We start from the raw sequence: 27,653 nt of genomic DNA, 5'->3' as shown, positions 1-27,653 counted from the left end.
AGGCTTTTTTCAGAAAGTAGATGACTTAATGGTAATACTAGTAGTTAATAGGGTCTTTTATTAGCTAGTTACCTGGGAAATGTATTTGTACACTGAATGAGTGCCGTGTTTTCTAATGCACACATTGAATAAAGGAAAACGTGTATAAGCTTCATTAAACCTGCCCTTTTGGTCTTCTAAAAGAAGACTATCAATGGTTTTCAGGATTTTGTTGTTGTTGTTTTTTGTTTTCCTTCAGAATCCACTGTACAACTAAAATCTCAGATCCCATGTTTTAAATCCAATCAACATGGAGCTTCATAACACTATCCTAAGATTTCTGCTTTGCCTGCTTTAAAGCAAAAATCCATAGTGGTAGCCTTCTCTTGGCAAACTTATTAGGATATTGCAGTGTACCTATTACAGGCTTTCAACATTTAGGGGAAGTATATGCCAGACATTTCACCTAGGTGTTTCAATTATCTCTCTTAATTCTTTTAATAAAGATGCTGAATAGGAATAATCCCAACCTTTATGTATAAGAAAACCGTATATAAAAGAGATAACAGTCATACAGCTAGTAAGAAATGGAGTTGGAATTTGTACTAGTTAGTTTGCAAGTGATAGCATCTGTGCCTAAATAGGAAAATATTTAGGGTGCAGTATGAGCTACATGAAAGCTACATGGAAGGCCACAGGTGGTTCTCAAAGATAACTGCTACCAGGGACACTGATATTGCTAATGTTTTTCAAAATCTGTTTCTTTTCTGTCATTTGGCTTCAGTCTCTCTTGCTGCAGACCAGCAGGAACATCAACAAACCCCAAGCTTAATAGTTCAGAGTTGAGAACATTCCAGAGATTCTGACTAGCCTGACTGGGATCACTTTCCCACCCCTGAATTAATATCTGAAGGGGAATGCAGAGGAGGGTCACATAGGAGACATGGCCACGGGTTTTCTACCTTTGTGTTTTAGGGCTTTTCCTAGAAAAGCATGGCTCATTGAACTGGGTGTGCCACTCCAATCAGTGTATAATGCTGTATTGAGATGTAGGTCTTATTTCCAATTCCATGTTCTTGCCACTGCATCCACTAAACAATGTGTCATTGTGTATATTTACAATGTATTAATGGTTGGGGAAATAGGATCGATAAAATATAAACAAGGAAGTATATGATAGGCCTGAAATCAGTAAGAGGGATCTTTTCTGAAGTGTAGGTATCACTTTAGTTTGGGGTATTCATGAAGGCTTTCCTGAAGAGATACTTGATAGGGCCTTTGAAAGATAAGCTCATCTTAGGAATGAAGTACTTTCCAAGTACAGCAGTCAGCATAAACAAAAGTGAGAATAAATGAAGCAGTTTAGCTGAGAGCAAGGAGTTCCTAAGATTCAAATCCTGAAACTCCTAACTCTTAAAACCCACATTTCTATTGCTGTTAACTTTATAGCATAAGCACTAAATGAAATGTGATCAGGGAGGCTGAAAACAGATCAGGTTAGAAACCACTGTAGAAATACATGTGTAAAATTAAAGGGCCTAAAAGGGTAACATTGAGAAAGAATGATACAGCTGAGAGCAAAAGTATACTTGAAATGTAAAGACACTGCAAGATAAACAGGTTAGAATCAGACCAGAATAGAGGAATGTTTAGTGTCACTGACTGATCTAGGAAAAGATTATCAATTTTGCAGGAATATGATTAGTTCTGAGTGGGTTAAGGTGATGGAAAGCAATATAAATTGAAACACCCAGGTATGAAAACTGGAAAGCAGTAAAACTACAGATGTGGTAGGAAGGTATGAAACCTTGTGAGAGTTCTAAAAGAGTATGAGTTAAAAAGAAAAGGGGGGTAGTGGACTGAAACTTAATAAATAGCTAGTATGAAATGGAATTGGAATTTTGGTTTTACTTCTCATATGTTGCTTGCTGTCATTTTCTGTTTTGCGTTTTCTGTATTGTCTGAGTAGACTATGTGCACCCTCATGATGGTAATCAAGCTGTCCTTAGATTTAATACCTGAATATGCTGAGCTCAAAGTATATGCTCATCACTTTTAAAAAATATTTTCATTAATTATTTTAATACTTTCAGATTATGATGCTTTGTACACTTTTATGACGTTTTAAAGAATTCTAATTTGCTAAAATGTGACATCCAAATATATCAGCTCTATCATATGATTTGCCTTTGCCTAAAAACCCACTGCTCCTAGCCTTGTGCATCAAATAACAGTGGCCGTATTTGAGAAAAGAATCTACCTATGGAATAGTTCAAATGGTCCATAGCCTGTCTGTTTTAAAAGTACGATATCTGAAACATACTATTTCAGAATCATTACTATAACATACTTACAGTTTTAATCGTTAGTACTTTTGATATCTTAATAAATTGAAAATGAAAAGTATGAACCATTTCTTTCTTTTTTTTTTTTTTTTTTGAGACGGAGTCTCGCTCTGTCGCCCAGGCTGGAGTGCAGTGGCGCAATCTCGGCTCACTGCAAGCTCCGCCTCCCGGGTTCATGCCATTCTCCTGCCTCAGCCTCTCCGAGTAGCTGGGACTACAGGCGCCCGCCACCACGCCCGGCTAATTTTTTTTTTTTTTTGTATTTTTTTTAGTAGAGACGGGGTTTCACCGTGGTCTCGATCTCCTGACCTTGTGATCCGCCCGCCTCGGCCTCCCAAAGTGCTGGGATTACAAGCGTGAGCCACCGCGCCCGGCCCGAACCATTTCTTTATAGAGAGTCTACAACATTGGTTTCTAAATTTACAAGTAAAATATAATTAAAGGCCAAAGTTTATTATTTTTAAGTAATATCAGTATTGGCACATTAGGATTAGAATTTCTGTTTTGATCCGATACTAGAGACATCTGAGGTATGCCAACATATTGCTGGAATTCATTCCTTACCACGGTACATTTGTGATTTCTGATATTTCTTCCTCTCCCAACTTCTTTTAGTCTGATATAGGTAGAAGTAGCAGCTTGGGGGTGAGCGTAATACATGTTTACACTCATATACATCCCAGCCAGGGCACTATGGAATCAGGGAAAGATCACTAATGTCTGTATTTGAATAAACTGTATTTTTGATCATTCTCTTTTTTTTCTCATTTACAGGGAGTTGATTTTCATATGGAGTAAACTACAGCTTAAATCTAATCCTTCAAAACAAGTTTTTGTAGATCAATGCTACCAGCTTTTAAGAACAGCAACTAATGTGAGAGTCATATTTCCTTTCATGAAAATCATCAAAGATGAGGTAAATAGGATATATTTGTCCCTTAAATTTAAAATTCAGTGACAGTTCACTGAAACTTGAATGTCTTTTGATAAAATTTATTTGATTTTAAAATTGAAGGAAAGGAGGATTTTAAGGCCACATTCTCCATACATTACATTCTCCTCTGCCCTAACTCCAAACTCTCAACATGGGAGGCTGATTTATTGTTACTTAAAATTTAACATGGAAGCAATTGCTTCCATTACAACCTTTTTTCTTATAATTAAATATTTGTTACTTTCAATATTATCCTAAATCCCATTTATAGAATCTTAACTAATTTGCAAATAAACTTGATATATCTATCAATAATACCAGTTCACTGTCACAGAGAAACTTAGTTCCAGTTTTAGGTCTGCTGTTTACGTGTAAAGGAACAATGAATTCTGAGGTGTTTTTGAAACTTAAGGACAAAGTTTTTAAATTGTTTATTTGAAGTAATTGTAAAAATGTGTTACCTCTTTCTAAAAATAGTCCTGAGTCAAGTTTTTCTTGGGCCACTTGCAAGTGAGTACAATCCTACATGAGTCTTACGTAGACATGAATGTGGATCCTAAAGATCTTTTAGTTTTTCCCCCAAAATATCAATAGGACTTTGAGTAAAGATAAAGCCACTTTACATTTTAGGTAGCACCATTAAACTGAATCTCTCTATGTTGGTTACTTTTAAATATATAAGGAGGTGTCTATTAAATAATACATTTTAATTTTTTTATGTATTTATGCATTTATTACATTCATTATCACATCACTCATTAGATGTATGATCATGTAGTGATCATATTCCCATGATAATTTTGCTTATTAAAATTCATGGTATGCTTACTAAATAGTGAAATATCATTCAAATGCATTCTCAAAGTAAACTTCTCCTTCCAGCAAAAGAGGAAAACTATGTTACAGAACACGTCTTAACATTTGATGTGCATCAGAATCACCTGTAAAACTTAATTTTAAACAATAAAGATGTATCCATATTTTTGTACATATGATTCTTATTCGTACCAAAAGATTAAGATATATTATTATAGAAAGTTTACAATGTAAGTGAGGTTTTGCCAGTCATCACAGAGCTTTCTTATTTTCATATGTGGGGTAAACCTATGAATATATTATAAAAGGAAAATTCAAAGATTTAATAAGTATTAAAAATATGATGCTAAGCATTTAATAGTTTATACTCTACTAGAAAGACTTTTATTTTTGGAATAAATCATTCAATTGCCCCAGTACTGTGAAGAGTCATATATACTGTGTGAGTTCAGGAGACATAGATGGCATATCTAAAAAGGGTTCACAGAGGAAATACTTTCAGCTGAGTTTTCAATGGCACGAGGATAGTACTAACATTTGTAGAGAATTTTATAGTTTACAGAGCACTTTTTCCTCATTTTATTGTTTGTTTTTCGCAACCATCTGGTGACATTAAAGGGTAGCAGAGAAATATGGGGAAGTGGGTGGGGGATGAGACTAATGGCAGAGACTGTGTGGTAGGAAGAGTGGTTGTTGGAGATACTTAAAGGGATTTGAATGCACAATTCATTCATCTCATTGAACAAATTGAAAATTCATAAATATCCTGGAACCATCAAAAGATTTCAGGTAAGGAAGTAGCCTGTTCTCTTTTTTGATGATCTTAACATTTTTAAACTTGAGCATCTGCATACATTATAATTTTATGAGCCAAGATAGAGGATGTAGGCTGGGCGCGATGGCTTACACCAGTAATCCCAGTACTTTGGGATGCTGAGGTGGGCAGATCACTTGAGGCCAGAAGTTCGAGACCAGTCTGGCCAACATGGTGAAACCCCATCTCTACTAAAAATACAAAAATTAGCCAGGTGTGGTGGGTGGCTCACGCCTGTAGTCCCAGCTACTGGGGAGGCTGAGGCAGGAGAATTGCTTGAATCCAGGAGGCAGAGGTTGCAGAGATCGTGCCATTGCACTTCAGCCTGGGTGACAGTGCAAGACCGTCTCAAAAAAAAAAAAAAAAGGATGTAGATAGAAGTATGGAGAAAGAAAAGGAATTCTGTTTCGAATGAATGGATTTTGAATTGCTGTATCTGAAAAATCTAGGTACTAAAGTCTAATTATAATTGACATTGAGAAATTAGTAGTTGGAATTCAGAAAGGATTCCAAGCTGTAAATGATGGATTTATAGGAGCGAACTCAGTAAATGGAATAGGTCTGATTTTCACTCATTCTGCAAACATTTATTCAGAGGTTACTATGTACCAACTTTTATGCTAACCATAGGGAGATATAAAAAATGAGACACTGTCCCCTGTAATTTAGGAATTCAAAGTTGGGGGGTGAGGACATACACATACACAGATATTTATAAAACAAAATTGAAATGTTTTTTAAAGATAAGTTATTCTTGGTGGAAAGAAAGGGGAATTTTAACTGTACCTCAGGGCAGAGACCAGGATAAGTGGGGAGAAAAACCTTTAGATTAGAACTGATTCTCTAAGAATGAATAGGAGGATCAGTAGGAATTTACTAGCTGGATAAAGTGAAAATCGGATGTGCTAAGTTAAAGTCTGCCTATGGGAACTGTAAGTAGTTCTTCAGGGTTACACAGCATGTAAAGGACTAAGAAAACGTGAGGCTGGCAAGGTAGTATTCCTCCCTGTAATCTATACTATACCATATGTAGGCAGTATGATATATATACATATATATGATGTTAAAGACATTATTATGGTATCTCCTCCAATCAAAATAAGCCTTTAGATTATTCCAAACCACTAGAGACCCTATTCTAACTAAGATGGGTCGACAGTAGATTCCCAAGTAAAAGCTGATGTAATTATCCTTGAGTCATCAGTGAACACTTCAAAGCTTGAGTACTATTCAGATAACTTCCAGGGGCCACATTATTCTGAGCCTTACATACCTTATTAGATTTGGAAAGATTATAACTGCCTTCTTTATGTGTGCCACATTTCCCCCCTTATTTGGATAAATAACATTACTTAATAAGCAAAATAAGTAATATTTTTTCATATAGCACTATAATAAAAGTTCCCATAAGCAGTTTCTTTTTAAGCCTAGTTTATTTCTTGATGTGGAAAATTGATAAATCTGTTAAAATACACATAATTTTGACCCTTATCTCAAAGAATATGAGATTTGTACCTAAAATAATAAATGGGGGTCTAGAATTGTAAGAAATGTTAATCACCATAAGTTTATGAATCACCGTTAAGTCCATTTTGTATTATGGATAGTGGGTCTTGTCAAATGTGAAAATTAAATAAATTAGAAGCTAAAATGCTATCTATTCCAGATTATTCTCAAGTTTAAAAAAAAGAGAAAGGTGTATATTTAAAAGAGTTAAACAAGGCTAGTAAATACGGAAAATTGCACACTGGAATACTGTGTTTATTCAGCTTTCATTTTAAGAGTTGTGTTTTTTAAAGATAGACTAGTATAACCATTTTTTGGAAAAAAAAAGTATTTAGCACTAATATTTTTCTTTTTACAGGTTGAAGAAGAAGGCTTGCAAATTTGTGTCGAAATATGTGGTTGTGCTCTACAACTCGACCTTCATGATGATCCCAAAACTAAATGTCTGATTTATAAAACAATTGCACATTTTTTGCCAAATGATTTGGAGATCCTCAGGATTTGTGCACTCTCAATATTTTTTCTGGAGCGCACCTTAGAAGCGTATCGTACTGTTGAAGAGCTTTACAAACGTCCAGATGAAGAGTATAATGAAGGCACAAGTAGTGTTCAAAATCGTGTTCGTTTTGAATTGCTTCCAATTTTGAAAAAGGGATTGTTTTTTGACCCTGAATTTTGGAACTTTGTAATGATTAAGAAAAACTGTGTAGCATTATTGAGTGATAAATCAGCAGTTAGATTTCTAAATGAAAGCACACTGGAAAATAATGCAGGTAATCTAAAAAGGACAGAGGAACAGCAAGGTTTGGATGAAGGGTTTGACTCTCTTACAGATCAGAGCACTGGAGAGACTGATCCTGATGATCTATCTGGAGTGCAGCCTAAAGGTCATATTAATACGAAGAAAAACCTTACAGCTCTTAATACTTCCAAAGTAGATCACAATGTCCCAAGGCATCGTTGTATGTTATGTAACAAGGAATTTCTAGGTGGTCACATTGTAAGGCATGCCCAGGCTCATCAGAAAAAAGGCAGTTTTGCATGTGTAATATGTGGTAGGAAATTTAGAAACAGAGGACTTATGCAGAAGCATTTGAAGAATCATGTTAAGAAGATACAGAGACAGCAGATTGCTGCAGCTCAGCAGGATGATCAGGAAGTCACTGCTTTGGAAGAAATAAATTGTTCTAGTTCTTCCATTTCATTTGAAAATGGGAATTCTGATAGTAAGGATTTGGAAGTAGAGACTCCTACTGCTTCTAGTGAAGGAAACGAAGTCATCCCTGAGCATGTGGCTGAATTCATTGAAATTCCCATAAGTGTACCAGAAGATGTTATTGAAAATGTTATTGAAAATGGCAGTCCTAATACTTCTTTAAATAATGTCTTGAAGCCTTTACCTGAATGTGGGGATGATTATGAGGAGGAAGAGGATGAAGAAGGTGATTATGAAGAAGATGATTATGACCTGAATCAAGAAACTTCAGTAATTCATAAAATCAATGGAACTGTGTGCCATCCAAAAGACATATATGCCACAGATCAAGAAGGAAACTTTAAGTGTCCTGCTCTTGGCTGTGTCCGGATATTTAAAAGAATTGGGTTTCTAAATAAACATGCAATGACTGTACATCCAACTGATTTAAATGTGCGACAAACAGTAATGAAGTGGAGCAAAGGAAAATGCAAATTTTGTCAAAGGCAGTTTGAAGATTCTCAACATTTTATAGACCACCTTAATAGACATAGCTATCCAAATGTGTATTTTTGCTTGCATTTTAATTGCAATGAGTCGTTTAAGCTGCCATTCCAGCTTGCCCAGCACACAAAAAGTCACAGGATATTTCAAGCTCAGTGTAGTTTTCCAGAATGCCATGAGCTTTTTGAAGATCTTCCTCTGCTATATGAACATGAAGCTCAGCACTATTTAAGTAAAACACCAGAATCATCTGCACAACCAAGTGAAACAATTCTTTGGGATGTTCAGACAGACTCAAATCCTAATCAGGAAAAAGACTTATCTAGTAATGAGAAACAAACTATTAGTCTGCCAGTTTCTACTGGCAAATCAAGGAAAGAGTCTACAGAACCAAAGAAATGTATAGAAAGTATGGAAAAGAAAACAGACAGTTTAGTTCAGAATGGAAATGAATGTTCTGATGACACTGTTTCAAATATAAGCTTGATAGACCAAAAGATGCCTGACATAGAGCCAAATTCTGAAAATAACTGTAGTAGTAGTGATTTAGTCAATGGACACAGTGAAATAGAGCAAACACCTTTAGTTTCATCAGATCCTGCTTTGAAAATTGATACAAACAGAATCAGGACAGAAAATGGTTCCATTTTACCCAGTGTTGTACCACAAGAACACAATACCTTGCCAGTATCTCAGGCACCTTCCAAACCAAATCTGACAAGTGAACATACTTCATATGGCTTAATTTTAACAAAACCATACGTCAGACCATTGCCTCCCAGTTACCTTGATGAACGGTATCTTAGTATGCCAAAACGCAGAAAATTTCTGACTGATAGAGTAGATGCCTGTTCTGATCAAGATAACCTGTATAAAAAATCAGTGAAAAGATTAAGATGTGGCAAATGCCTGACCACCTACTGTAATGCAGAAGCACTTGAGGCTCATCTTGCACAAAAGAAATGTCAGACACTCTTTGGATTTGATTCAGATGATGAAAGTAAGTCTTCTGTCTTCTTAGTAGAGATATCTGTAGAAAGAGAAAATGGCATAAATAAAACTATTACAGATCTTTGAGATTTAAAAAATTGATATTTGTGTAGCACAGATAGTGAAGCATTACTCCATACGTTACTTCCTTTAATACATACAACCAGTATGAGGTAATACTAATATTCCTGTTTTATAGATCAAGCAGCTGAAATTCACCAGTAATTTGCATAGGGCTTTGCCTATGAACTTGCGCAAGGCGGAACCTGAACACAGGTTTTTCATATTCTTTCATTATACTTCTTCCACTGTATCAAAGGTTATTCTTCATTCCAAGTTTCATAAAAGTTGTAATTTTGATGGGAATTATGTTTCATATGCATTCCAGAATATAAATCAAGTGAATCTGTGTCTCTGTTACAAAAATAGAAGTAGAAAAAGAACAGAAAGTAATTGAGAAACAAAATCAGAAAAAGAGCTTGTCTTTCTACTGATATCAATATCCTTTATAATGACAGGGTATAAATTAAACAGGAATCTGACTTGGAATTCCGGTCGAACGTCAATAAAACTTGAATTAACAGATGCGTTCTGTTTTACAGGTGCCTGATGAAAATGTTTCAGAAAGATCTGTCAATCAAGCAGTAGTGTGAAAAAAGCACTATAAGAAAATGCATCATCAGTTTGCTATTTCCCTGATGGCCTTAATTTTAGCGTGGTCTCGGATTACTAAAGATAAAGACAAAGCACATTTTCTAGAATGAACTCACAGAGATGTGCTGGCTTAGACTCCAAAAGGATTATTATAAAACTCCCAAAGTACCAGTTTTCCAGAAAACCACATTTTAAAGTTTATGATGATTAATAGCAGCAGCATGTTCAGTTTCGCTTATTAGAGAAACATGTTTAGGCAACTAGTCAGAAAACCAGCTATGGCCTTACAGAAAGGGAAAAGTTAACCCATTATTAAAAAGTGTGTGTGGGGAGGGGGGCTGGTTTACAATAATAAACCATTTATTTTATTCTACAAATGGGGTTTGTTTTCTTGTCTTGTCATGCATAATCAGATTATGTCCCCTCCCTTGTTAAACATGGTTTAAGGAACCGCTGCTGTTTGGTTTGTGATATGATTTAGAAACTTATACATTAACTTACCACAGTGCTATCAATTAGATTGTAACTGGTTTCCAGATGATTAATTAGGTCAAAGTTCAATGAATGGCACGCCAGCATTGAAAATTAAAAAACAAAACAAAAAAAACCACAGTGCTTTGCTAATAAGCTCTTGATAGAACCTCCCACTAACCACTTTTGTGGTACAAATTAGTTACATTTAAAGGTCAGCAGTGTCAATAAAATAGAAAAAAACGGATCAATAATTCTGGGGACAGATGAAAGGAATCTAAGACTTCACAGGCTTTGTAGTTGAAGGAAAACACTGAATTGCAAATTATTCAATGTGAATAATGGTAAAAGCACACTGGGATATTTCTGTTTGTATATATGTTGGGACATTGCTTGATTCATAGTAAGGTCCTTTAGACATTAATATGAGTTATCTAAGTACAGTCCTATTAAAATAACTGGCTCAAAAAATCAGCTAAGAATCAGGTTGAGAATTCATTCATTTTATTCTATTAGGAGAGGTAATTCCAAAATAAGCCATACTATTCCTGTTTTTTTAATTCATTAGTGATGACTCTGGTCTGAATAGTAATTTTTATATGTAAAAGGAAGTATTTACACAAAACATTTGCACAAGAACACAGAGATACATTCAAGCATTGTTTTCCTTAGTGGTAAGTTATTTTCCCAAGATTTTAATAAAGTGTTAAAACAATAAATAGTTTTAAAAATACCCTCTCAGATGTTTTCCATTTGTCCATTATTGAAAGGAAGATGCTTAAAGACTTCCTTTTACCTAATAGTGTGTAAATCTAAAACAGGGATAAAAATAACAAAAAGGCAAAGTGTTTCAAAACGGATCTCCTAATGTCCCAATGTCAAATATTCCAGTTATTCTAAATAATAAAATCTTTGTTCAAGGCAGATAATCTCATCAGACCCTATTAGAGCTTCTTGAATGAGGCTATTACGGAAGTGGGGAATTTCTTCCAGGTAGCATCCATATTTTATTAAATTAGGATTTCCAGATCATGATAGAGCAGATGATTTTTTTTTTAATTTCCTGGTTTTATTGGTTTATCATCAGCATTCACTACTATGCAATGATGGTCATAAGTCCATTCCAAATTTAAATTTGTTTCTATTATGTAGCCTACATTAGGCTGTGGAATTTACATTTAGGTAACTAAACACAGCTCATAATTAAAATCTTTTCTTTAAGGTCAGCTAAAAAAAAGTTTTCTGTATTTCTTGATACTAGAAATGTAATGATTTTTATTTTCATTCTAAAAGTATGTCTTGTAATAAAAAGTTTGGAAACTGGTTCATTTGGACAGTGAAGTCTTTTGAAATATTTCTGCTTTGTACATTTTCCAGAAGTTTAATATTTTATCACATTTTCCACAAGTTGTAACAATTGATATAAATCCATGCCCACAAAGTATTCCATTTTCATTACTTTTACTGTTCATGCCAAGATGTTTCAAATATATTCCATTTGTAATCTGTCTTTAACTTGAGGTTTATTTCTACTTTTGTGTTGCTAAAATTATTTCTGAAAGACTGAGATCAAACTGGTTTATATATAACTAAATCAAGGAATGTTTTATAAAATTCTATTTGACCACACTGTCTTAACCTCGGTTTATATACTTCTCAAATAGCTATTGAAAGAATGTGTTCATTTTATTTTGTCTGTCTTTTAAACCATAAACCTACATCATTTTGCTTTTGTAGGGTGCATAAACTTCCAACAGTTCTAATTTGAGCTTCAGAAGAAAAGGAAGCTTGCTTCTTGTTCCTCACATTCTTCTTTTTTTCTGTTTTGAGGATGTATTCATCCTACATGGACCAAGTTTCAAATCTTTGTTGTTAAATAAAAATTTCCTTCAAAAAATTAAATGTTAAATTTCTGCTGTGTGTCAGTAAGGTCAGGAAAATAGCAAATCTGAATTTTTGCTGCTCAGATATTATGGAGGAGGTAAAAAGGGGAATCTCCGTGGACAAAGACACTGGTACTTTGGGCTTTAGCCATATTCATTTTTTTAAAACCACCAATTATATAATACTTAAATAATTTATATCATTGAACTTATGATTCTTTTCAAATCACACTGAAGGTTCAGCCGTACTCCTTTCATGTTTGGTTTAATACTGTTGTATGGATGAAAAACCTAAAAGGGATGATAGCGTTTATTTTTTAATTTATTTGGTACTGTAAAACACCTTTTCAGAATGAGTAAATGCTGCATATGCATTTTGGAGTTGTTAATATGTGAAAGATATTACAGATTCAGCAAGAAAGGAAATTTGTGCTTCCTTGTTGAATGTTAAATTATTTTACTTTGCATTTTATAAGAGTACAAATTAAAACTGAGCCATTGAACTGCAATAAATCAACAATAGTGTCTCATTTCAAGAAATTTTTTGTACTGTACATAGATTTGTTCAATAAAACGTTGTCCTTGTTGGTAATCAAGTGTTCAATTTTATGTAGTACATTGCTTTCAAAAGGAATTAGACTTATGTAAGGTATCTATTAAATGAAAATGTCTATTATGTCTCATAAAGGAATGGCATTTCAGTTAGTATATTACCATATTTGGATTGAGTGATTTTTTTAAAACATAGAAAATAGAAATATCTAAAATTTTACACAAAATAGGCATTTTTGGACATTTTAACGAATGCCTATGTGGAGGGATAAAAGTTGACAGAATTCTGTTTTACTAAAGTCACTTCAGGTAAGTGGGTTCAGTGTGATATAGTACTTTCTGCAAACTTAGTAGGTGTCGGAACTCTCCAAAGGCAAGACAGTAGATAAACTTGTATACATTGGTAATTCTTCAAAAATGAAGAGCTTCTGATGGAACTTAAAAAAAAAAAGACAAATCATTTTGAAATATTACAATATAAATGATGAAAATTACTTCCTAGGAAAGAATTTCACTGGGGAAATGTTTAAGTCAGTAAGCTCTAACCAAAAATGGTGTCCTTGAGCATGAGGGCTCCTACTTTTTTGGTTCACTAACAAAGGAAAACCCTCCAAACTATTTGCTACAACTTGGAATTGGAAAAAATGGGGCTTTAAGTAGGAAAAAAACTTTTTTGATGTGATGAGACCACACTGCAAATAGATAAATGGGATAAAATGATTTGTGCATGTTACAAGCATTATGCCTTGAAACACTATGAGAGTGTTATTGAAACATTCTAGAGCTGAGATCTAAAATTATCAGTCTGATTTATGGTCATACGATCTTAGACTCAATATATTCCATATTCAAAATGTATTGAGGTATTTGGACAAAGTTATTGGGGTTCAGATAACTTTTCATTTTCCTTTTCTGAAATTTGAAGAATTCTGGGAAGCAACTACTACTAAATAGGCTTCCAAGATAACCAAATTAAGCTGATTTTCATAGCATAATATCTGTACTGATTTCAAGAATCAATTGATAAAACGGACAGATGTTTTAACTGTACATCAAGATTTGAAATAGAGGGCCGGGCGCGGTGGCTCACGCTTGTAATCCCAGCACTTTGGGAGGCCGAGGCGGGCGGATCACGAGGTCAGGAGATCGAGACCACGGTGAAACCCCGTCTCTACTAAAAAATACAAAAAATTAGCCGGGCGTGGTGGCGGGCGCCTGTAGTCCCAGCTACTCGGAGAGGCCGAGGCAGGAGAATGGCGTGAACCCGGGAGGCGGAGCTTGCAGTGAGCCGAGATTGCGCCACTGCACTCCAGCCTGGGCGACAGAGCGAGACTCCATCTCAAAAAAAAAAAAAAAAAAAAAAAAGATTTGAAATAGAGTCAATCCACTAATACTTGGAATAAAAATTGTAAATGATAGAAAGTTTCATGCCTTATTGATGGGTACTGCACATTGAGGGGGAAGAAATGGCTTGTTTATATATGCTGCCTCTTAACTCACAACTCAAGGGTAAATATGAACACTGCTCTTTAGACACCAAAGCTCAGAAAGGTTAACCTGATTAAAATCACACAGCTAATAAACGCAGAGGGTGACTGAAAAATCAGATGGGTCCTAAAACCATGTTCCCATTGCGCCACACACTTTTCCCTACAAATGTAGACCATGAGTGGATCTAATAATCCAAATAGGGTCAGATTTGCCTGAGGATCAGTGATTTCAAAGTCAAAGGATAAAGCCTGGTAGAGATATATCTGGTTGATGTAGTATCTTCTAGCAGTGATTATCTTAAAGTGTGGTTTCTAGAGCAGCGTAATCAGCATCACCTGGAAATTTGTTAGAAATGCTAAATTGTGGTCAGGTTGGAGGCCATCTGGCTTAACAAATCCTCCAGGTGATTCTGATACAAGCTAAGGTTTGAAAATCACAGATCTAAAGCAATAAGGTTCTTTGTATTTCCCTAGAAGATAAACTGTTTCCCCTTAAATTTATAGAACCCTCTCAAAAATTAGTTTCCAAGACGTTTAAAGAAGTCCCCTATTAATAGGTACTTAAATTGTTGGGTGAATGGATACTTTAGTAGTAAGATCTAATATCCCAAACTGTTCTAATGGGGAGGATTTTTTGTTGTTTTTTGCTCAAGTTGTATTGAGTAAATGAAACTACCAGAACAGAATTTGATGGAAACAGTGCAAAGAGGTGTGGGAATCAGTTATACTCAAATTCTAGCATGCTCGTTTTATCGTTGTGGAGAGTTACACATCCCATTAATACAGAATTTTGCTAAATTTCTCTTCATCTTAGGTATGACTCCCGTACCCTGTGTTTGGCTCCAGTCATATTTAAAACCCCCACCTACCCTCATCATGTTATTTTAGTCCATGCATTTTTCACTAGTATTCCCTTTTTACTGGTTGTTCACTTTTTTGCCTGTCCCATCTCTCATTCTTTGATTTAATCCTTCCTAAGCATAACCACTTTGTCAGAAAGCCAGATCTCTTGATTACTCCCCCACTATTCGTCCTCTCAATAAATGGTAACTGGTTGCCCAAACCAAATCCTTGTAATCATCCCTGACTCTATCATGCCCTTCACTCTAATTCAAGCCACCATTTTCTCTAACCTGGACTATTAGTCTCCTAACTGGGTTCCCTGCTTCTACCCTTACCCTCCCTTCAATCTTCACACCAGCAGCGAAAGTAATCCTGTTCTGAGACAAGTCAGATAATGCCATTCCTGTTTAAAACCTGCCAGTGCCTTCAAAGCTCATTCATTTATTCAACAAATATTTATTGGATACCTACCATGTGCGGGCCTCTGTAACAGGCAATGAAAGACAAAAATCCTTGCCTCACAGAGCTCATATTCTATCGGGGGACAACAAACATACAGTATGAGTGCTATGCAGAAAAATAAAGTGGGTAGGAAATGCATAAGTAAGCATGGTGTTAGTGGTGATTTTAAGCAAGATGATGAGGTAAGGCCTCTCTGATAAGGTGACTTTTGAGCAGGAACCTGACTAAAGTATGGGAAAGAGCCATTCAGATATCCAAGGGAAGAATATGCCAGGGGCAAGAGCAAAGGCTTTGAGGCCAGAACCTATGGCAAGTTGAAGGAACAGATGATAAGGGAACCACTGACTAGTCTGGAGAGATTGACAGAATAGTAAGGAAGTCAGAGATAAAAAATGAAAGCTAAAGTCCATATAATGGTCTACAAGGTTCTACATCTACACTATCCAAGACAGTAGTCACTAGCCATGTGTGGCTATTAAAATTTAAATTCAAATGAAACTTAAAATTCAGTTCCCTAGTTGCACTAAACACAGTACAAGAAGCTCAAGAACCACATGTGTCTGACAGTTACTGTATTGGACAGCAAAAAGAACATTTTCACCATCTCGAAAAGCATCTTGACAGGTTTTATATCAATGGCTCTTAATTGTGGGTGATTTTGTCCTGCAGGGGACATGTACCAATGTCTGGAGGTAATTTTGCTTGGCACAGTGAGGGAAGGAGGTGCTACTGGCGCCTAGTGGGTAGAGGATGGGGATGCGTTAAGCATCCTACAATGCACAGAAAATCCCCTCGACAAAAGATTATCCTGCCCAAAATGTCAACAGTTCTATGATTAAGAAACTCTGCGTTAGATCCGTCTTGACTGCAACTCTAACCACATTGCTCATTGCCTCCTCCTTGCTCAAACGGGCTCCAGTCTCCTGGACTCCTTCCTCAAAATCTCTACTGTTGCTTCTTCCTACCATGCTTCTCCTGCGGTTCACTCACTTCTTCTTCTGATCTTCAGTCACTTAAAGACGCTTTCTTTTCAACCTGTATAAAGTACTAACATCCTCTCCCATCCCTGTCCTCTGGATTTTTTTCCATAGCATCTCCTGGCCAACTATATAGTTTCTTTTTTTTTTTTTTTTTTTAAAGTCAAAATTTTTTTTTTTTTATTATACTTTAGGTTTTAGGGTACATGTGCACAATGTGCAGGTTTGTTACATATGTATCCATGTGCCATGTTGATTTCCTGCACCCATTAGCTCGTCATTTAGCATTAGGTATATCTCCTAATGCTGTCCCCGCCCCCCCCACCCCCCACCCCACAACAGTACCCGGAATGTGATATTCCCCTTCCTGTGTCCATGAGTTCTCTTCATTAAAAAATCAGGAAACAACAGGTGCTGGAGAGGATGTGGAGAAATAGGAACACTTTTACACTGTTGGTGGGACTGTAAACTAGTTCAACCATTGTGGAAGTCAGTGTGGCGATTCCTCAGGGATCTCGAACTAGAAATACCATTTGACCCAGCCATCCCATTACTGGGTATATACCCAAAGGAGTATAAATCATGCTGCTATAAAGTCACATGCACACGTATGTTTATTGCGGCACTATTCACAATAGCAAAGACTTGGAACCAACCCAAATGTCCAACAACAATAGACTGGATTAAGAAAATGTGGCACATATACACCATGGAATACTATGCAGCCATAAAAAATGATGAGTTCGTGTCCTTTGTAGGGACATGGATGAAACTGGAAAACATCATTCTCAGTAAACTATCGCAAGGACAAAAAACCAAACACCGCATGTTCTCACTCATAGGTGGGAATTGAACAACTATATAGTTTCTTACATGTTTACTGTCTATTTCCTTCCAACAAAATGCAAGCATTGTTTTTTGTCCCCAGTACAAAGAACAATAACTGGCAAGTAGGTGCTCAGTTATAATACATTTTTAATTAACGAATGAAATAAGTTGGACATGCCCTCCATGTGGTCCCATACCAACATATTTTAGCACTTATCTTGTCATCTCTTTATTAACAACACTCTCAAAAGCTCCTTGAAGAAAGGTCAGGGTCATGTCTCTGAACCTTCAATAGCTAACATAGCAGGCATTCATTAATACTTAATTTAAAATATGAAGAATTGCTGTGTTGAATAAATGGTACCCCAAATAACATCCACTGACAATTTCACCATATTTTGAATGCCTTGTTTTAAGGACTACATGTACACCGTATGACTGATATTTAGCTATTATTTATTTTTGAGACAGGGTCTCGCTCTGTCACCCAGGTTGGGGTGCAGTGAGTGTGGCGCGATCTCGGCTAACTGCAACCTCTGCCTCCAGAGTTCAAGCGATTCTCCTGCCTCAGCCTCCGAATAGCTGGGATTACAGGCGTCCGCCACCATGCCAGGCTAATTTTTTGAATTTTTAGTGGAGACGGGGTTTCTTTATGTTGGCCAGGCTGGTCTCGAACTCCTGGCCTCTGTGATCTGCCCGCCTCAGCCTCCCAAAGTGCTGAGATTACAGGCGTGAGCCACCGCGCCCGGCCAAGCTATATTTCAAACAAAGTTAAATTTGCTCACCAGGATCTGCAGATATGTACATTGCAGCTACTAAATGGCAATACACCAATTAAATGTCAACTGATCAAAAATAGGACTTAAAAATGGAAAGAGAAAAAGGCAAGTGACAATGAATTTAGTCTAACATTCCTGTTTAGCAGAGCATGACTGTTTCTCTCGTAAATGTGTGTTGCTACCATGCCAATAGCAATAACAGCTAAAGTTTAGTAAGAGCTCTTTAGTAAGAGCCCCACGCACTGTTCACCCCGCCCCCACAGCCCCAAGAGGTAGGCATCTCCACTAGATCCACTTCCATTGGAAACTGAAGGGGAAAAGGCTAAGGAGCTTGCTTACAGTCAGGGTAAATGGCGGAGTAAAACCCTGGCAATCTGGCGTCCAGAACCCCCAACCTTAAATTGCGCGCGACATCGCCTCTTCTAAGGCCGAGCCGGCAACAAGGGAAATGGAGGCAAGAGACGGTCCCGGCGTGTTTGAAAGTCCGCTGGAAGGCAGCCGGGCACAGTGGATTATTTATTTTTAACTTTTCATACTATAATGTTAACGAAAACTAAATTATTTTAATTTACTTAATTTAAGGAATCAAACTACCGGCTCACCCAACTCAGAAGTGGCCGCAGAAGACATTCAAGCGCTCCCGGGGGCCCGGCCCGCGGGCGGGGAGGAGCCGCCTCCATTGGCCGGCCCCGCGGCATCACGGGAGCTCGCGGTGCGCGGGGGTGGCGGGCTGCTTTCCACGCACCTGCACCTGCGCAGCCCTCCAAGGCGCTCTTTTGGAGGAGGCACTTCTCTTTCGGTAACCAGCTCCCTTGCGGAAAGTCTATGTTCTCCATATAAACCCAGCACTTCCCTTAATTGAGATACGTGGGACTTCACTCCGTCCCCAGCCCGGAACCACAAGTGGGAGCACTGCGTTCCCTGATTGACCTCTTTGGCGATTACTTCCGCCCAGGGGCCTGGAATACTGGAGGCCCTTCGACAGAGAACAACAAGAAAGGCACTTCCGGTGTCTGTTGCCAGGCGCGGGCCCAGTGGGCCGTAGGGGCGACATTGTTGCCGTCGTCTTTCTCCCTAGTCCCGGGGATGGAGATGTCGGGACTCAGCTTTTCAGAGATGGAGGGCTGCCGTAACCTACTTGGCCTACTGGACAACGACGAGATCATGGCCCTATGCGACACCGTCACCAACCGCCTGGTGCAGCCTCAGGACCGCCAAGGTAAGGGCGGACCCTTCACCTAGAAGGCTGCCGCCCCTTCCCCGGCCTCACGCCTACCCAGCTTAGGCAGAATCCTCGGGATGTTGGCGGCAGCCGCAGATCCACAGCTCTGGAACCACTACACAGACTTGGGCTGCCGGGTCAAGGGAGGGAGGTGGTGGCGGTGATAATGGCGCGGCTTCCAGGTTTTATCCGTTGAATATTACGGGCAGCGCTTGTTGATTCAAGGATTCGGAATAAGTCATTAGTAATTTTTAAAAATTTCTGGGGAGCCAGAATGTTTTGCATTTTCAGTTTCGATCAGCTGAAGAGTCAGCTGCTGCTCGGGCTTTTTTTTTCAAGTTTGAGTGGGAGGAGGATGGCAAACATTTTGTATGTCTCTGATAAAAAGCAACTACTGTAATTAAATGGCAGACACCTTGAATCCATGTCTACTTTTGGAGGCAAAATTTTTCTGAGATGATTTTCGTACTAGGAATACATACATGCAAGCGAGCTAAATACATATTCCGGTGGATTTTTAAGGGGTATTAGTGCTAAGTCTGATTGTGACTAGTCCATATAAAAATGTAAAGCGTTTGTTCATTTTGTGTGTCGGGTAGCTAGTTTTATTTTAAATTTGCTGAATTTTACTTCAAAACGTGAAAAATTCCAGATTCCCATATTAGTATATGATTATCTTTAAAAGATGCTGCTCTTATAAAACTGGGTTTTTCTGCTTAAGTCGGATTTCATTTTTGGCATTGAAGAAAGTCATTTGTCACTTCGAACCATGGACACTAAAAGAGGAAATTCCAAATAAGACCGAAAATAGCTTTAGACTTATATTGTTCTTCAGCGTTTATTTTACATGGTTTGCACCTTCTTACAATCATGGTGAGTGTGAATTTAAAATTATAATGGATAAAATGCTGCATTTAATTGATAGGGTATCTAAAAGCAAATAAAAAAATTCCTAGTTCAAAAACGTTTAAATGACTTGAAGAAACATTCTTGGGGCAGGGGGTGGGGAATAACACTTAAGCATATGAAAGTATACGCAGCATCTTTAGAAACTAATGAAATGAAAACCAGAAACAGAAGTTGTCTTTTCTGTGTACCAGATTGGAAAAAAAAATAAAAATATGAACTATAAACTTCAAGTGTTCATGATCAGGTGAAGCAACTCGTTGACAACTAGTGAAGGAGTTTTTACTACCACTTTGAAAAAACAAATTTGACATCTCTTACAATGGCAGATTAGACACATACTCGAGACCTAGTCTTCTCAAACTTGAATATGCTTTTGAATCTCTCAGGGATCTTGTTAAAATGCAGGTTCGGACTCATTAGTTTTAGGGGAGGCCCACAAATTCTGCTTCTAACAAGCTCCAGGTTGATGCTCATACTGCTTGCCCCTTTGAGCACTGGGAGATATGTATGAGAATGTTCAAAGTAACAGAGTTTGTAATTGGACACAGAATAGAAGTGTGTAAACAGAAGAATAGTTAGATACCTTGTGTACAGTCATATAACTAATTATGATATAGCAGTGAAAATGAGTTAGCTGTGTATATCAGATTAATCCAGAAAATATTGAATGAAAAGCTGATAACAGAAAACTACATACTGTATATGGATGGATTGGATTTATAGCACAATTTAAAACATACCAAACTAAGTATAGTTCAGGGATACATACTTATGCTGTACAACTATAAAAAAGGGGGGAATTTTAAAGCAACATTTAGGATAGTAGCTACTGTGAGGTGGATGAGAAGAAAGAGGAATAGCATTAGGGAAGAGATGAAATGGGGGCCTCAAAGATAGTAATTTCTTATGTCCTAAGCTAGGAGGTATGCATATGGGAGTTCGTTTTATTGCCATTCTGTATGACTCACACATGTCAAAATATTCGTTGGTCTATGTTTAATATAAATATTTTAAAATACAAGTGGGCCAGGTGTGGTGGCTCATGCCTGTAATCCCAGCACTTTGGGAGGCCGAGGCAAGCGGATCATCTGAGGTCAGGGGTTCAAGACCAGCTTGGCCAACATGGTGAAACCCTGTCTCTACTAAAAATAGAAAAATTAGCTGGGTGTGGTGGCACACACTTGTAATCCCTTGGGAGACTGAGGCAGAAGAATCCCTTGAACCCAAGAGGTGGAGGTTGCAGTCAACCGAGATCGTGCCACTGCAATCCAGCCTGGGTGACAGAGCGAGACTCCGTCTCAAAAGAATAAAAATTAAAAAATATAAAGATACAAGCCCTGGTTCTGCCACTTTCTAGAAATACAATAATTGGGCCGGGCGCGGTGGCTCACACCTGTAATCCCAGCACTTTGGGAGGCCGAGGCGGGCGGATCACAAGGTCAGGAGATTGAGACCATCCTGGCTAACGTGGTGAAACCCTGTCTCTACTAAAAAAATTAGCTGGGCGTCGTAGCAGGCACCTGTAGTCCCAGCTGCTTGGGAGGCTGAGGCAGGAGAATGGCGTGAACCCGGGAGCTTGCAGTGAGCCGAGATCGCGCCACTGCGCTCCAGCCTGGGCGACAGAGCGACTCCATCTCAAAAAAAAATACAATCATTGATACCTAATATGGCCTCAACTTTCATTATCTGTAGAGTGAGGAGATAGGACTAAAATTCCTTGATATCTAAAATATTATTGTAATTGTCCCTATTTTTAGAGGTTGTACATGAATTTAGGACTGTTGGCCTTATTAGAAAAAATATTTTTTTCTGGCTTGAATGTTTTCTTAAAATGCAATTCTTTAAGAGAAAATGCTAAAGTTTCACTATCACTTATGGGAAGTGAAAAGAAGAGATTTTAGGTAAGGGAAGTTTAAAGCATAAAGATATTAAAAGAAAACTGACAACAGACTTCCTATTTTTTAAAAATGATGACTATCATGCAACAGCAATAATGCTGTGACAAGAGTTTATAAACATTATTTGATAGAGTTTCTACTGACCTGGCACAAACTTGTAAGTGCCTCATGATTTTTTATTAATCTTTGCAATTTCTTTCTAGATGCTGTTCATGCAATATTAGTATACAGTCAAAGTGCAGAAGAACTTCTGAGGCGTAGAAAAGTCCACCGAGAAGTTATATTTAGGTACTTGGCAACACAGGGGATTATTATACCTCCAGCTACTGAAAAACACAATCTTATTCAGCATGCAAAAGATTACTGGCAAAAGCAACCACAACTGAAATTGAAGGAAACGCCAGAGCCAGTTACAAAGACAGAGGACATCCACCTATTTCAACAGGTAAAGTAAATCTTATGGTTATTTTCTGAACCTTTGTTCTGTCTGAAACTTTGTTGATAATCCTAGATCGTGGGGAACATGGTTAATAATGTTTGTGGGGTTTTTTTATTTTTATTTTTTAAGAGATTCTTGCTCTTTTGCCCAGGCTAGAGTGCAGTGGTGTAATCATAGCTCACTGCGGCCTTGAACTTCTAGGCTCAAGTGTTCCGCCCACCTCTGCCTCCTGAGCAGCTAGGGCTACAGGCATGCACCACCATGCCTGGCTAATTTTTAAAATTTTTTTTTAGGGATAGGTTCCCAACTATGTTGCCCAGGCTGGTCTTGAACTCCTGGCCTCAAGTGGTCCTCCCACCTCAGCTGGAATTACAGGCATGAGCCATCATGCCCAGCCTATTTTATTTATATTTTATAATTTTAACTTTATTTCATATCCTGTCAATCCTGAAGGAAGGAAGAGACCAGTAAAGCAACTAAAAGCAAAAATATTTCTGACATATAGTGATGCATATATAATCATCTATTGATATGTGAGAGAGAAAGTATTTTTCAATATCAGCATCATCAAATGAGGACTATTGGATTTTTAGAGAGTAAACTGCAAGGTTAATTTTAACTTTAGATCTGTGTAATTTTTTTTCACTTTAGAAGAATTTTATTGCAAATTCTTTCTCACTTTTAAGATGTTTTTGGTATTGCAAAAATATCATGAAAGGAACCTAAAATTTTACTTTAAAAAAAAAATTTTTTTTAAGTTCCAGGGTACGTGTGCAGGTTTGTTAGATAGATAAACATGTGCCATGGTGATTTGCTGCACCTATCGACCTATCACCTAGGTATTAAGCCCAGCATGCGTTAGCTATTTTTCTTGTTGCCCCCGCCCCCACATTGGAACCTAAATATTTTTTATACTTTTTTTTTTTTTAACTAGAAAAAGTCCTATTGTAGAAATTTTCTCCAGCGGACATTGGCTGTTTCTGTTCTTTATATCTCCACTGTACATTTTAGATATTGCACAAATATTTAAGTGTTGCTTGAATTAACCTCTACGTAATTTGCAGATTTTTAAACTACATACCACATTTTTTGAATTAATGAGGTTTCACAGTGAGAAATCTTTGCCTTCACATTAGGAAAGAATCTTTTAAGAGCTTTCTTACTTTATGTACTAATAAGAGCATTGACTTTGAAATCATACAAATATGACTTCAAATTAGGGTCTGCAATATACTAGGTGTGTTAACTTAGGCAAATAACTTGACCTTTCTGAGCCTTGTTTGTTTATCTATAAAATGATCATAACAATAATATCTATGTCCTAGGGCTTATTGTGAAGATAGGAAGAAATAGCTCTTAAGTGCCACGCACAGTGCCCAGTATATTAAATAGCAGGTGCTCAGTAAACCTAAGATCTCACACATCTCAGTAAAGTACTGTGTTGTGGAACACATGGGTGAATGAGATCTAGTCTATCAGGTAGATTTTTTACAGTAACTTTTTTTTTTTTTTTTTTTTTGAGACAAAGTCTGCCCTGTCACCCAGGCTAGAGTACAGTGGCATAATCTCAGCTCACTGCAGCCTCCGCCCTCCGGGTTCAAGCACTTCTCCTGCCTCAGCCTCCCAAGTAGCTGGAATTGCAGGCATGCGCCACTACACTCAGCTAATTTTTGTATTTTTAGTAGAGACGGGGTTTCGCCATGTTGACAAGGCTGGTCTTGACCTCCTAACCTCAAGTGATCTGCCTGCCTCAGCCTCCCAAAGTGCTGGGATTACAGGCATGAACCACCATGCCCAGCTTACAGTAACATTTTCTTTGAAAAAAGAGAAATAATAGAATAAAATTAATCCCAGTTATAGAAAATAACCTGTTTCAATCACCATAAGGGATAATGAAAATGCTTACTTATATTAACTTTATATCATTTATATGCAAAATGCATCCATTTAAAGTGAATGTTTTGAAGGTTTTCACATATATACCTGTGATATACATATATACCTGTGAAAACACTGCCACCATCTGAGGAAACACTTACATAAATAATCATATAATTTATATATTTTTATATATTATATATTTATATATATGACTGTTCATACTGATTATCTTTTTTTTCACATGGAGTCTCGCTCTGTTGCATGGGCTGGAGTGCAGTGGTGCTATCTTGGCTCACTGCAACCTCCACCTCCCGAGTTCAAGTGATTCTCCTGCCTCAGCCTCCCAAGTAGCTGGGAATACAGGCACACGCCACCGTGCCTGGCTAATTTTTGTATTTTTAGTAGAGACGGGGTTTCACTATATTCGCCAGGCTGTTCTCGAATTCCTGACCTCGCCATCCGCCTGCCTCGGCCTTCCAAAGTGCTGGGATTACAGGCATGAGTCACCATGCCCGCCAAGTTCATACTGATTTTTAAATTGGCCTTACTAAACCTTACTCTCTTAGCTGAATTTTCAGCAATTTAAGCTGGAAATTTCTAAAATGATTTTTCTCCTTTTGAAAAAAGATTTTTACTATGCTTAATGGGTTCAGCAAGTTCACATATAGTTCATTTCTCTCTGGTGTAATGGGTTCATTCAAACTTAATAGACTAGAGAAAAATAGATATGAAAGTTAAACCTTGGTGTTATTTTGTATTTATTTTATTTGCTTCAATCAGCAGGTGAAAGAAGATAAAAAAGCTGAAAAAGTTGATTTTCGTCGCCTAGGAGAAGAATTCTGTCATTGGTTCTTTGGACTTCTTAATTCTCAGAATCCTTTTCTAGGACCACCTCAAGATGAATGGGGACCACAGCACTTCTGGCATGATGTGAAGCTTAGGTTTTATTACAGCACATCAGAACAAAATGTTATGGACTACCATGGAGCAGAAATCGTGAGCCTTCGTTTGCTGTCACTAGTAAAAGAAGAATTTCTTTTTTTCAGCCCCAACCTAGATTCACATGGACTGAAATGTGCATCTTCTCCTCATGGGCTGGTTATGGTTGGAGTTGCTGGGACCGTCCATCGAGGAAACACTTGTTTGGGCATTTTTGAACAAATTTTTGGACTCATCCGTTGCCCTTTTGTGGAGAATACTTGGAAAATCAAATTTATCAACCTGAAAATTATGGGAGAGAGTTCCCTTGCTCCTGGAACATTACCGAAACCAGCTGTTAAATTAGAACAAAGTGATCTAGAGGCCTTTTATAATGTAATCACTTTATGTGGTACCAGCGAAGTACGACATAATGTAAAGCAGGCTTTGGATAGTGGAACTGGGGACCAAGTTTGATGTAGTGGAAGTGAGACATTGCTGAACAAAAGAGAACTGGGTTTACCTGACCCTCTAAAGCGCTAAGTACTGACAGCCTGAAAAAAATCTTCTATACAGAAACTCTTCCAAATAGTATATCAGTAATGTCTGAATGATTTCAGTGAAAATTGACATATTTTAGTTGAAATACCTTTCTGGACTACAGACTTACATATCATGTGAATACTTAACCTATTTCTACCGAGTTGCAGCAAATACTCTGAAAGCTTAGTGCAAATAAATCCCACTTTAGATCTTACAGCTAACTGTGTGCCTTAGAAACCAGGTAATATTTTCCTTTTACTTAGTGAATATTCTGCTAATATCTGCACTTTTCATGTGGGAAAGGATTAATAATGGTCCAGGCTTCCCCTCTTTAAGATTCTTGTTTACTTTTGTCTAACTCTGGATAATTGTATTTTACAAATCCATCTCACTGTAGTATATTTTTAAAACTATTAAATATTTTAGAGATGTTTAATGTAAACTCAAAGTTCTCATTTTAGAAAATTTAAATAACATTCTTTTTGCAAAAAAGTCCAATAATTTAACAGTTGAAGAAAAACTTACTACCTCTTTAAATATTTGAGAAACATTTTTCAAAGTTATCAGCTGTAGTCCAAGCTAAATGTCCTTTGTAATCTGCAACATTTTCCCCACTGTTTTTGGGCAGCGATAAATGCTGTTCTCGAAACAGACTTTATTCTTATCTAGGCTTTCCGCCTCCGGTTCACCCCTTCTCCTGCCTCAGCCTCTCGGTAGTGGGATACAGGGCCCTCCACCTCACCCGGTTTTTTTTTGTTCACCGTGGTCTCGATCTCCTGACCTCGTGATCCGCCCGCCTTGGCCTCCCAAAGTGCTGGGATTACAAGCGTGAGCCACCGCGCCCGGCCAGTTCCTAACTTTTAAACGAATTACTGTTCTTCCTCTTGGCTGATCTTGGCAGAGGTGACAAACCCCAAAACAACCCCATGCATTTATAATGTGTGTATACACATATACATAAGTATACATATACTCCCACATTGTAACTTAGAATGTTTAGTTTTTTACCTGTTACTAGGTTTGAGTTACATGGTTGAGTTGCCAAATTATTTACATACTTTGAAGTTTAAATTCTTTATCACCTAGCAACTGTTTGCTGATCATGGATTTACTTAGTTACTGTAATTTATAAAGGTACCATTTGGAAAAAAACTCAATTGGAAAATGTGATGACGTATTGTACATGTTACTTTTTCCTTTGCTATAATCATCTAGGGAGACTGATAAGAATTTTGGAAATGGGAGGCTGAAAACTCATCTTTTTTTGTTTTTTTAATGCTATGCCTCTTACGAGGAATACGAATTGGTATGTCCTAAAATAAGAACTTAATAAAGGAGGGAAATCCCTTTTGTCTGTTATAAGAATAGTGTATCATTCAGATTTAATTTATAGTTGTGTTGCTGTTAAAGTTTCAGGCATTTAATGAGAACAAAGAAAATTTTATAACTGCTAGTTACACTATTATTGTAATATAATTAAGTATAAAGAAAATAGTGTGCAAAATAATTTCCTCTCATATTTTTATAAAGGTACACAGTCAGGTCACAAGTCCATCTTTATCCATCCTATACTCTGCTTGAGTTTTGAAAACTGGGTTATCTTTTATTCCTTAGTTTGAAGTTTGAAATATTATAAAGTGTAATAGGTAAACATCCTAAGTAAAGGATAAAATTAAAAACCATTCTTGTTACTACAGATACTCAAAAAGGGCAGGGATTTCCTCTAGGTACCTTTAGTATTGAACTTTTGAGTTCGTGTAAAGCCCAAATAAGGCTGGAATTTCTGCACATAGTTTTGAATCAACCTTAAAAATTTAAAAT

General features: G+C 37.2%; 2 protein-coding genes across 8 annotated transcripts in view; both read left to right on the top strand.

Annotated features, from left to right (window-relative positions):
- The window catches only part of ZNF654 (zinc finger protein 654), a 91,457-nt gene extending 78,740 nt beyond the window's left edge, over window positions 1–12,717 (top strand). For 3 of the 6 annotated variants that reach the window (XM_032150381.2, XM_032150380.2, XM_032150383.2), the window contains 3 exons: window positions 3,099–3,240; window positions 6,753–9,093; window positions 9,686–12,717. In XM_032150381.2, coding sequence (XP_032006272.1) covers window positions 3,099–3,240; window positions 6,753–9,093; window positions 9,686–9,693 — 2,491 coding nt within the window. In that variant the 3' untranslated portion in view covers window positions 9,694–12,717. Of the gene's footprint in view, window positions 1–3,098; window positions 3,241–6,752 lie in introns of all 6 variants that reach the window. The other 3 variants (XM_058437640.1, XM_058437639.1, XM_058437641.1) reach the window with 1 other exon arrangement.
- A 6,058-nt stretch (window positions 12,718–18,775) lies between these two features.
- On the top strand, window positions 18,776–26,046 carry CUNH3orf38 (chromosome unknown C3orf38 homolog). 2 transcript variants are annotated; one of them, XM_032150379.2, is made up of 3 exons: window positions 18,776–19,241; window positions 22,255–22,496; window positions 25,155–26,046. In XM_032150379.2, the coding sequence occupies exons 1-3, from the start codon at window positions 19,109–19,111 to the stop codon at window positions 25,764–25,766; spliced, it is 987 nt and encodes a 328-aa protein (XP_032006270.1). In that variant the 5' UTR covers window positions 18,776–19,108; the 3' UTR covers window positions 25,767–26,046. The 2 variants fall into 2 exon arrangements, with proteins under 2 accessions (XP_032006270.1, XP_032006269.1); XM_032150378.2 differs by having other exon boundaries at window positions 25,152–26,046.
- Window positions 26,047–27,653: the final 1,607 nt, after the last annotated feature.

The sequence above is a fragment of the Hylobates moloch genome, unplaced genomic scaffold (genome assembly GCF_009828535.3).
Source record: "Hylobates moloch isolate HMO894 unplaced genomic scaffold, HMol_V3 SCAFFOLD_4, whole genome shotgun sequence".
NCBI classification, from domain to species: domain Eukaryota; kingdom Metazoa; phylum Chordata; class Mammalia; order Primates; family Hylobatidae; genus Hylobates; species Hylobates moloch.
Note: the sequence above shows the minus strand (reverse complement) of the source record. Positions and strands in the feature narration are given on the sequence as shown.

Bases quoted from the DNA above. Each gene is read 5' to 3' on its own strand.
- CUNH3orf38 (XM_032150378.2), top strand. From the start codon at position 19,109: ATGGAGATGTCGGGACTCAGCTTTTCAGAGATGGAGGGCTGCCGTAAC. The intron at 19,242-22,254 runs GTAAGGGCGGAC...ATTTCTTTCTAG, and splicing joins GCAGCCTCAGGACCGCCAAG to ATGCTGTTCATGCAATATTA. The intron at 22,497-25,151 runs GTAAAGTAAATC...TGCTTCAATCAG, and splicing joins ACATCCACCTATTTCAACAG to CAGGTGAAAGAAGATAAAAA.